General features: G+C 36.6%; 1 protein-coding gene across 34 annotated transcripts in view; it reads right to left on the minus strand.

Annotated features, from left to right (window-relative positions):
* The window catches only part of RBFOX1 (RNA binding fox-1 homolog 1), a 1,119,677-nt gene that overhangs the window by 79,600 nt on the left and 1,027,802 nt on the right, over nt 1-12,275 (minus strand). For 32 of the 34 annotated variants that reach the window (XM_048320436.1, XM_048320431.1, XM_048320443.1 and 29 more), the window contains 3 exons: nt 10,064-10,117; nt 4,807-4,899; nt 3,026-3,086 (listed from right to left, as the gene is read on the minus strand). In XM_048320436.1, the coding sequence (XP_048176393.1) occupies nt 3,026-3,086; nt 4,807-4,899; nt 10,064-10,117 (208 nt within the window). The remainder of the gene's footprint in view (nt 1-3,025; nt 3,087-4,806; nt 4,900-10,063; nt 10,118-12,275) is intronic. The other 2 variants (XM_048320440.1, XM_048320437.1) reach the window with 1 other exon arrangement.

Consider the following 12,275-nt stretch of genomic DNA (forward strand, 5'->3'; position numbering starts at 1 on the left):
TAGTCATCCAGAGAAGCACATGTCCAGTGTGCTGAAGGGAAAGAAACGATCTTGGGGTAACAAGCTGTGGTAGAAAATGGGGCACAGCAACACAGAGAGATTCTTTTTCTTCACAGACCAGAGAGGCCACCATGGCCAGAGAAAGGCTTGGGTAGGAAAGAACCCTGTGATTCCATTTCCTTCCCTCCTGTTTGCTGCCCAGGTAGGGGGGGCAGGGAGTGGGAAGGAATTTAACTGTGCTAATAGGCACTAGATGTGATTTTGAATCTATATTTAGAGCAACAGAAGGCTCAAATCCAAAGCATCACCAGTATAAACTTTAAAACATACTTATCCTTTTACAGATCTCTGTTTCATGTTTCTCCTTTATTGCTGCAGTTCTCTGAATGTACTTGCCCATAATTCTCTGTACCCTACAACCCTTGGATGAGCATCCTGAACCGCAATATGGGCATCAGAAGAAAGTACAACTGTGAACAGGATAGGCTGGAACATCTAAAAATGTCTCAAATATTTTTGCCAACATGTAGCATCCCTGACACTGAATTTCTTTGAAAAGAGAAGGCAGTTGTACTTCCAAAGCACAAGGTGAGCCATCACAATCATCCTGACTGATAACAAACCCACGAAGCAGAGCTCTCCCAGCAACTGCTCATTTGGGGAGTCAAAAGTCACTGGAAAGCACACTTATTTCAAAGACCATTTAGGACACAAAAGCAAACCACTTATTTGAACGAAGCTATATATATTAAAAAAAAAACAATCAAGATTTTGTGTCTTGAAATCTACTGACTTCTGGAATCCCATTAGCAACATGAGCCCTGTTATCAAACAACCAGCTGTATTCAGGAATGAAACACAAAACAGAGTGTATCTTGTTTTTAAATTAAAATAAATATCAGTTCCTGACATTTTGATAGAATACAACATGTGCCCCAACTACCTTTTGAATACCTGCCAACAACATGCCAGTCACAACACACACTTTGAAAAATAAAGAGAGGCACTAAAACGTAAGTGGTTCTGAAGCAAACAAAAAGGCATGTGCAAACAAAATGTTTCTGGCTACCTGCATCAGAAGAGTCTTTCAAATTTTAATGTGCAGGTAGAAAAACTGGCCTTACAGTTTATTTAAAAGATGAGACCTTTACTTTAGACAACAATAATCTTCAATAAATAATCAGCTCCAGCACTGGTTAATTCCTGACAAAATGATAAAGAACGAGGCTCGCACCATGCCAGGATGACTGATAGTATAAACACTGATGAAACTAAATGAAGCACCTTACACGTCTGCACTTCATTCCTTGTTGCTTGTGATGATTATGCAAAAGGGATGTGATTGTCCTTGTGTGTTTACTTTAGGGGACTTCAGACATTAAAAAAAAAAAAAAAAGTAAAAAAGATTAAAATAATCAAAAGTTATGAATTGCAACCAGAGGTCTGCTTGGTAGATACACGGCAAAATGTGTGCATAGGAATATTCTGCATGCAACACCTTGGATGTCTGGGATCACAATAAATAAATGCTAATTCTTTATGCACTGAACAGGGTATTTCATACTCTTGGTGAGATCTAGATTGGATGGAACAGGATGGAAAATGACAAACAAAACACTTCAACTTGGAAACACTTGACAGCAGATTAAAAAATGAGAATCTATGACCCAAGAAATCCTGCAGTGCAGGGCATGCACATGGTTAATTTAGCTCTGTATTGCAACGAAATCTTATGTGATCCAGTCAAGCCTCACGTCTCTCTCTAGATTCACTGGGATGCTTTAAAACCAGTAAAAACCAAGGAGATTTTCCCAGCTGTGTAATTTGCCAAGCTTCACATTTACAAAATGTGGAAGAAAACAGTTTCTAAGAAAGCATAAGGAATTTCAGACCTTTCTTCTCCAGATCATTTTAACTGGCTCAATTATCACGTCACATGAAAACCATCCCCGTGTTTTTACTGCGTCATGAAAAAGTGATAAGCCTTTCATTACAATATAAAGCCACTGTGTGCCCTGGGTTTTAGTAAAAACTCACTAATGAGACCTCAAATACAGAAAATATGATCCATTGTATTTCAAAATGGAAACTAATCTAATCTACCTTGGGAAACCTTTGTGTTTCCTAAACATTTCATCTGCTTTCTACCGGACGGGAAAACCTGAATTAAATTGAAATCAAATACCAACAACTACACAGTCTAGTAAAACTGAAAGCACAATTGCAATTAACTTCAGTTCACATGTTATTGTTTGACATGGCTGATTTAGGAACTTGTTTGAATTTGAATTTTCTGAACCAGCAAATGCACATTTAAGCACCTGATCAAACACTCCCAAAGGAAACATTTAAAAAATGTATTGTTTCCAAACCCCTCAAATAACTACAGATTATTAATGTGTAACAAATAACTATGGATGATTTATGTACAGCATTACACCAACTTAGGTTAGTATTAGAATGAATTTTATTTTTAGATAGCTTGGAATTTTGATTTTTCCATGGGAAAGGAAAAAGCTGGAAGCACCACCCAGTAACAGTCTGCCCTTCTTCTATCAAATTGTCAAAGGAGGACACAGCAAATGATCTTTGACTGGATGTGTGTTCTGGTAGTAAAAGGGTCTACAGGAAAGACATTCTTGCTGGTCTCCCTACCTCCATCCCCCAAACCAAGTTCAATCCTCCCATTAGCTCACTCATCACTACATCAACACCGCACAGACCCCGTAGAGAACATCACTTTCCTATCAGGCCCATTGTCCTACACAAAAGCCACTGGGGTCAAACACTGGGATTCCAGTCAAAGGGATTCTTGCTCTGCCCGCCTGGCTGTGGATCAGCCAAGCTCTACTGAGATGGAATTCATGCCCAACCCCATCATGCCTTGGGACTCAGAGCCCTGGGGAATGCAGAAGATACAGAGTGAGACACCTCAGGAGCAGGTGAGGGCCCCCTTTGAGCAGGACTGAGGTTTGGCTTTGGCATGCAAGGACATTCACCCAGAGCAGGGGGCTCACGCACTTACCGTTCGTGTAAGGGTTGACGGTCTTTTTATTTGTCATTACACGAGCTGTGGCATTATTTACCTAAGCACATAGAACAGGGGATTAGAAACGGTTACAGGGAGGGCCCGTGTCACTATTAAAGGCATGCATTATTACTGCTATTAGTCATGTAAAAATAAAATGCAATTTAATTTATAGAAGGCAAGAGGTGCATAACAAAATCATACTATTTATAATTACATTTACTTTCATAACCATTTTAACTTACAAATCATTTCAATAAAGCAACATCATATCATTTAAACTTTAATAAAAAGACATTAAAAGCAAATTAAAAGGTACTGCATAATTTAAGACTTAAGAGCATGCTTGTATTCCATGATAACACTGATACAATAAATACTCAAAACAGAAAAAAAAAAAAAGATTATATGAAGGAACATGCAGTGGAGTAGAAAGGAAAGAGACAAGGTACAAGGAAACAAAGAAAATGTCAAAAAAGGGACAAACGAATTTTAGCAGTGTGCAACATAACCCTTTAGAAGAGAAGTACCATTGGAAAAGCAACATCTAGCATTCAACACTTGGAACAAGAGCCTTTTTCATTGCAAGAATTAACAAAATCATTCAAGCTTTAAAATCACAGCTAACAAAAGGATAAAAAGAGGGTGCATTATTTAACACAATATGGAGTTAACAATCTGAGTAAGATGTGCACGAAGTCATATCCTCAATCCAATCAGTGCCTCCCAGGCTTGCTTAAAACGTACACTCAATTACAGGCGTACCAATATATAGAAAAAAATGTAGCATCAAGAAAACTTAATACAACAAGTCAAAAAAATTCACGTGGTATATCAGCGCTAAATACGTGAAACGGCAGATGGACTTCTCCACTTACCATTCAGCACCATCGCCAGCATGGGTATGTATACAGTTACCATGGTTACTGAGAGTTTGGTGAGGGCCCTAAGCGCTACCGTCGAGGGGGGAAAATGAAAAGGCAAAATATGCAACATCTTACTCAAAAGACGACAGCATTTTCAATTGGTAATTTTTTTTTTTTTTTTTTTTAATCTAACAAATACGACTGAGGCAGTGTTGAAGGGGATCCAGTGGCATGGAAATGCATGGGGGGTGTTTTTTGGAGGTGGGGATGGCTCAGGCCACCCAGCCAAAAGAGCCTCATGGCTTCGTTAAAATTAAATGTGAAAATTGCTCGGTCTCCAGTCTGGCTTTGTTTCTTGTACATCTTTTGGATGCTTCTTACCCAATCTGAATTTTTTGAAAGCCACTGTGGATCCCACATCAACCCTGCAGCAAAAAAAAAGAAAAAAAAAAAAAGGAAAAAGAGAAAGAAAACAAACAAAAAAAAGAAAATAACAACCTTTTGTTTGTTTTTGTTTTGTCTGTCACACTTTTTTTTTGTTGTTGTTCTCAATTTTTTAATTTTTTTTTTCTTTTTTGTTGGCTGGTTTTTGGAATCTACTGCACCCATTGATTTACAAAACATCCAAAATAATAACTTCAAAATATTAAAGCTTTCTTTTTTTTTTTCCAAATTCTGTCATCCACCTTTCAGCAATAATGATAATAATAATAATAATAATTACAAAAGAAATAATAATAAAAAACCCAAGTAAGGCCAGATTCTCTCTCTTTATATATAAATATATATATAAACAATGGGAAGGGGAAAGGGGAGCACACAGAAGACACCAATGATGCATCTGAAACAACAAATGAGAGTGAAGCAGACATTTATAAAAAAGATGAAAAGGAAAATATTTTGAACATGCACCTCGATTTTACGGCCCTCTACCACGGTGCCGTGTAATTTCTCCCTCGCCCTGTCCGCATCAGCACTATTTTCGAAAGTTACGAAACCAAATCCCTGCATGCAGGAGGGAGAAGGGGGGAAAACAACATGCACATTATTATTTCAGTCAATGACCACTTGTTTGCTTATGTTCTCTCTCTTTAATTTAATATTTTCTTGTCCTTGCTTCATTTCTGTAACATGCAAATTAGAAAAATTATAATTGTATTGAGATGTGCAATAAATAAGCAACAAATGTGAACAAATTTTTTTTTTTCTGTCATCAGTTAGATAATACCCTCTGAGAAAGTCAAAGAATGATACCAAAAATACCTTTCTACATGTCACTACAGAGGAAAATAAATCTAACAATAAGAAAATGAAATTAAAATAAATTACAGTGTCTTCACATAGAAAAAAATGAACTAATGAGAAAAGAAAATGAACCACATTTTAATGACATGCAGATATCTCAACAAAATAAAAAACATGTGCACAAAATTCAACACTGAATGTCAATATACTCTAAACATTGCCTACTTATTCATGCTGTTGTGATCATAAGAAACACTGTTCCCATGCAACACTAGGGTAACTTAAACTTTTGTCAAACTATACAGCCTTTACTTATTTTTTTATAAAAGGAAAAAAGAAAAAAAAAAAAAAAGAAAACCACCAACAAAACAAAAGTACTTTCAGAACAAAGTATAAACTTTCTTGTATTAACAGATCAAAGAAAATTACATGATGTGAATAGAAAAAGAAACTCTGATAAAAGAAGAAAAATGCAAACGTTTTAAATAAGTTTAACTGCTTCATTTACTTGTTCTGCATATTATTTTCTACATATAGAACATGCAACTGGTAAACCTCCAGAATCCCACCTTAGTGGGACAAATCTGAAATTCTGCTTATGACAAACGCCCTTCTTTGTAATACTAGGCTAAAACAAACATTTCAAATCCTACTAAAATTCATTTTATGTGCTAAGTTAAATTAAACACTGTTTAAAATGGCAAATATTTTGGGAAAATCTGACCACGAAGAACATTTTAGAAACATACACCAACCCTTTGAAGTAATTCTTGCATTAGCACTACAATGCCTTTGCATGCCTCCCAAAGTTATCCGAACAAATGCTGCTCTACATCCCTGCGCTTTCACACCCAGAACCATTTGCAAGTTGCACGTGGTGCTTTGTACACAGCCGGCACTCAAAGAGTTTAAGTGCTACTAAAACCGGTTTTTTTAATTTCTATTTTAGCCTGAAGTCCGTTCTGCTGCTGAGCAGTCAGCTATGCACCACAGCTCCCCATCTCCCTTTGCTAAGTTTTGTCAGTGTTCACCCAGTTCCTCTCTGCAGTGCTACCTGTTATGGAAAATGACTGATTTAAAAAAAAAAAAAAGGGGGGGGGGGGGGGGGAAGAAAAAAAAAAAAAGGGGGAAGACGTTTATACAGTCATTTACACAAAGGGGAGACCAAATATCAAACTAAGGCAAAACTGACACCAAGCAGTGAGAAAAGGAATGGGTATGAACTACAGAACTAATTAGTCAACCGTCAACCAAAAAAGTTAAGTAACTCTCAGGGTAATTCCCTGGTTTATTTGGGTTATTTTACCTACTCAAAGAAGTCAGTTATTTATTCCTATTTATAATGCAAAAAGTGACGTTTATGTACAGCAGTGGTTTCTGTTTCGTTCTCTCCAAAGCAGCTTAAGCACAGCTACTCTTTTTCCCCCCCCTTATAAATCCAGCCTGAAGCCTGAGCTCCGAAGTGCTCTGTCAGCAGCTGCATCTCCAGCTGAAGCCATTCTCAGAACACCTGATTCCACACATTTTCTCCACACCACTCTCCACAATTTTAGCACAAGGCCACGACCTCACTTGCTAGAAGACACTGAGGATGTAACTCTTTTCCCCAAAGCACCAGGAGTGTTGAGAGAAAGTAAATCCCCCTCCTCAGCACTAATCTCCATGGTTTAGATGCCTGTACAGGCTTTTCTGATACCTAAAACCGTCCTCAACTTGAAACTTTTATTTCTTCTACAACTGCTCCTTCCCGCCTTGTTAAAGCTCTGTTAAAAAACCTCCTAATTTAGGATGCCATTAAGAAAACTTCCCAGCAAAAAACATCACTGGATCCATGGATCTAAGCAGCCTAACTTCATTCAATAGCAGAAATTCCCCCAATTCTGTTTTGGTTTTTTTTCCTATTCTCTTGCCTGAGAAATTGTCCCTTCTCAGAATTGCAAACATTTGGTGGGAGTTCAGTCAAAACTTTCTGACATTCTCCTTAGCTCACAGCACTACCAGTTAATTTTTGTTCAAACAGCTAAAGAGAAAGATAAAAACCTAATTACACTAAAAAATTAGAAAAAACATACAAAGTGGAGCTACAAGCCAAGATACGATAGGAACTTCAAAGATTCTGAAAATAATACTCATTGTAATTTTAAAATTTCTTATGTTGTACTTATTGTCATAATCAACACTACCTAAATTAAGCTCTTACTATGCAAATCTTTAACTTCACCTGGCTGACAGAGAAACTCAAGAACAAAACACAGATTCACCCATCACACATTCAAATACCTACATGAACCCTTTCGCATCAATTTAATATGCAGCTGAGTTAACAGCTGTATTCTATTAACTGGTAATGCAAATATATGCATTTTATTTTTAAAATCTGTCAAATGATTTAATAATAGCCAAGTTAGTGTGTGAGAAGGTTCTGATTTAATTTGGGAGGCACTTTGGCGTTCTTATTTGAAGAAATAGGTGTTAATATAATATACACTAGATACATATTAATACACACATAAATAGATTCCTGAATGTATATACAGAGCTGTCTAGAGCATTGATTTATAACTGATAGAAAATGGTCAAAAATTCAAAAGTCATCAGTGTTGTCATATATTTTAGCCAAGCTTTCTTCATTAGTATTACACATTCAAACAAGCAGAAATTTGTAGTATGAAACTTGCATTATTTGAGGGTTTTCTCTTATGGAAGGACTCCCTTCTGCAAAATAATTTTATACTTTATGGTGGAGTTCTAATGTTATGTTTTTTTGAATATGCAATTCCATTTTTCTTAACTATTACGGCATGAGAATGAGATTACTTCTGTTGTTTTTGCAAGAAATCGTTTAAAACGTTAACTGTTAGAATAAAAAGAAAGAAAAAGAAACAGAAACAAAAACATATTCTAGCAATTCTTATGCCAAACTGCAGCTAGAAACAAATTTGAATTCTGATCCTGCAAACTTTGTTACCTGTACTCAGTCTGAAACCACTTAGTAGTCCTTTCAGTTTCAGTGGGATTTTATGAAAACATAGATAAGCACTGCCAGGAATGGGACTTTAATCTGGTGCATCTTAATTCCTACAGAATGGACACGAAATGATCAGATTAAATAAAAAAAAAATAGAAAAAGAACAGAAAAAAGATGTCCCTCTCATTCCTAATATTATTTTCCTTAACCTTCTATTTAATTGAGAGAATCTAAAGGTACTTCTGCAAATCAGAATATCATGTAGCTATACTTGAAATAACTCTGACTGAGGTGAGAGCAGCAGTCCTGAGCTGTGAGAGGCATCCCAGCCCTGCCTCAAGCACCTTCAGCAGCTCCCCTGGCGACAGCTGGGATGCAGCACTGATGGTGCAGGAGCATTTATTAACAACAGGCTGACCCGACAAAGGTTGTAACTGAGGCAGAGATGTTAAAATCCAGCTAGGAAAACCTTTTCCTTCTGAAATCCGTTCTAGGATCTTGCCTTTGGCGCAAGGCACTGGGATGTTTCAGTGCTGCAAGGTCAACATCAAAAAAGCTCAATTTGGAAACACCTCCTTATGCCATCCCCCTAAAACTTTAACAAAACCTTACACTTAAGGAGCCCAGTGCAGGTGTGGTGGTTAAAATCCCCACCTGGGTAAGATTTACCAGCTAAACAAAAGTTTAAACTCCTACCACAGGTGCTCAGCTCCACCCCATCAGCACAACCAGCAAAGGTGGCCAGTGGGGATGGCTTTGGAAACTGGTGGGACTATCCAGCAGCAGCAGGTTCTGGACAATCTATATCTTTTGCAAACATTATTGAGCATCCATAATTTAAAAATAATAAATTTTGGCCAGAGTAGGAGATTCTGAGCCACCAAATTCCATCCATTTTAGTTGTTTACTGAAAAAGTGATGAATGTTCCAACTGAATTTGCGCTGGTAGGCAAGGGGAATAATTAATGTCTGAATAATAAACCAGGAGATTTCAGCTGTTCCATTTAGGTTTAAAAAAAAATGTGAAGGCTTTATTTTCAGAAAATAAATATTAACAGAATTAAAATATATCTGATTTAAGATAGATTTTTGATGTATGTGATTCTTAAAATATGACAGATTACAGTATGTCTAGAACAGGAATAACATTCCATCGCTAATCATAAATGATATATGAGCTACAGGAAGATTGAAACATTAGTGAATAAACTTTTTAGTGGGTCTGACATGGCAAGAAAAGGAAAAAAGATATGCATATGACAGACATAAAGCCCTGTAATGCAGCTGATATCATAGGTGAACACACTGGGTTACAGTTTTGCACCAGCTGATGCAGTCATAGCCATTCTATCTTGCTTTATTTCTTAAATACTGAATAAATTGAAGTATGCATTTAAGGCAAAGTAATTTTGGAAAAAAAAAATTAAACGTTTCCAATACAATAAGAAGTCTATTAATAAAATAAATGCTAAAATAGATTTTTTTCAAAGGGTTGGTGTACTAAGGCTTTAACTAAAGAGGAAAACATCTGCACTTAATCAGGAACAATCACATATTTTCTCAGCTAATCACTAAAGAGGATAGTTATAAAGTATCATCATCATCTTTCATTTCAATAAAAGAAAAAAATACCTGTACTAATACAAACCTACCTACAAATATCTTTAACTATGAACTCATATAATAAATGAAATAATTACCCTTGAAGAATAAGGTCAGCAAAAATCAACATTCTCATAAAACAGATGACAGTCTGGAGTAGTTAAAATTACCCCCTTTAAAAGATATGAGTCCAATGATTTTCATACTGCTTAGAAAACTGACTGACAGCTCAGATGTTCTCACTAACATAAAATTTCAGACATTATTTTATCACAGCAGTGCAGTTGTTTCCTTTTACTCATATAAGTATTTTAAACAAAACAAAATAATCCACAGGTGAATTAAACTGCTTACCTTTGAGCCTCGCTCATTAAAAATAATTTCAACATCTAAGATTTTACCAAATTGCTGCAAAGAAACAGAAAAGTTACATGAAAATAAGGTAACTTCAACCCTTCTATCACATAGAGTACAAATGTTTGTTTCAGGAAATGGTGCAACACTTTAAAAAAGTTAAACAATATAAAACCAAATACTGTTAAACACAAAAGAAGACACACTAAAAGGAGTCAGATCAATATTACATCTCAGTTGTGTGCGTCATTATGCTCGTTACAGTCATTCCACAGAGGAACTTGAAGCTCAGTGAAGCCCCCTGACAGAGAGGAAAGAGCATTAAACCATGATCACACTGAAGTAAAAGTCCCAAATTTCTGGATTTTTCAGAAAAAAGTCAAGGAGTTTGGTTAGTTCTGCCTTACAGGAACAGGATTAAACCAGGTGGGAGTTTTGTTGCTCGCTTCCAGGACTGAGGATTTCTTTCCACCCTGCTGAAATCGGTAACCATTATTCCCTAAGAAGTTTTGCCTTACTGGAGCATAATTTGAAAAACTAGAATGGATACTCACTTTGGGGGGATTTTTTCTCTGCTCAGAATTGCATTTTTATCATAATATTAGAAGTAACTGTTATTGCCATTGACCTTACAATAGCACTGAATTCCCTAGATGTTGTTTGCACACACAAAAGCTGAACACAGCTGCTTGTCCCCAAGGAAAAGACCCTATTGGACTTGGCTTAGGAAGAGAATAAATGGTAGAATACTTCCTGTTAGGACACATTTTCTGAGGTGACAATGTAATGCATCAGGGGGTCATTTCTGTTATTTCAAATGTCATTAGCATGTAGTATGGATCAGTGTTAGCACTGGTAAGTGACCCAACATCTTAAACAAAAAGGCACACATTAGAGGCAGGGAAATGGACAGTAACCCAACAAGAGTCCCAGGAACTGCAGAAATGAGCCTATACAACAGTCTTTTAAGATATAATAAACAATTACAGGCTGGAAAGGACAGTATTCCTTCTCTAGCTTATTAAAGAGTTTCAACCTGGTCATCAAAAATAAACCATCACTTGGTATTATTTGGCTTATTTCATGTTCTTGCATTCACCATTAATTAATGTTTTAACTGCAGCTTCAGCCTCGATGCGGAGATGGACTTGATATTTAAACAATTCTCCTCTGTTATATTCATGTCCATGTAAAAAGATCATCTGCTTTGTGTATAACATGGACATGATGCAGACCTGCCAAGTTTCATATGACGTATTTCAACTGACACATGCAGAAATGTCATTTTTCTATCATTTCAGAAGCTAGAAGTTTACTGTGATCAAGTCATTCTGGAAGTCAGCTGGAAAACTCCAGCCCTTCCCCAGTGTCAGTCTTTTGAGACCTAAGACTTAGAAACATTAAAAGGAAATGTAGTTTTTATTCATTTATAAATTACAGTACCTAAAAAAAAAAAAAAAATCTGTTTCATTTAATGTTTTTTTCAAATAAAATCTATTTTAAGTGGTTTGTTTAGTTTAAATAAATTACCGTATTTTTCTCTAGAGGGTCAATTATTATGCCTTCTGCTATTCTGTTGATGAGCTGGAAGCTGCGTTCAGGGGAGGTAACTTCTACCAAGTCAGATACAGCAGAACAGTCACTCATTTCCCAGTACTACACCAGGATTCTTTTTCCAGTGACTGTTTCCTTCAGAGGAATAAATATTAAGGAACACAGTCTTTTGACTCACATACAAACACATTAGAAGAACTTAAAAATCTAAACTGAATGTGAAAGATGCAGAGAAGTACAGAGCCATGGAGCACTTGGTGCTGCACTGAATAACCAACTGTAATGCAGGAGAGAATTCCAGTTTAGTGAGGCAGAATAAAGAGAGCAAGAGTAACATAAATACGCCAGAGTCCTCGCTTGGACTCTAATAGATGATCAAGTACTATTTCTAGATTATGCTTAGTGGCATTTCAAACTAAACCTGAGAGTTCTTGGGTCAGGGAGTAGAAACACAGTCTAACCTCTCTCAGTTATAAATCCTATTGCTGATAGAATGTCCAGGGCCTGTGTGAGACACAGGGGATGTGCTAGAAGGCACCTGTGGCCTGGAGAGAAGCACAGATTGAGAGACTTCTAGAAAAATACTAACAAAAACCTTCAAAGCCTACAGACCTACAAAACCTGTGGAGATGGATGAGGATTCTGAACTTTGTGCTGA

Source organism: Corvus hawaiiensis, chromosome 16, assembly GCF_020740725.1.
Source record: "Corvus hawaiiensis isolate bCorHaw1 chromosome 16, bCorHaw1.pri.cur, whole genome shotgun sequence".
NCBI lineage: Eukaryota > Metazoa > Chordata > Aves > Passeriformes > Corvidae > Corvus > Corvus hawaiiensis.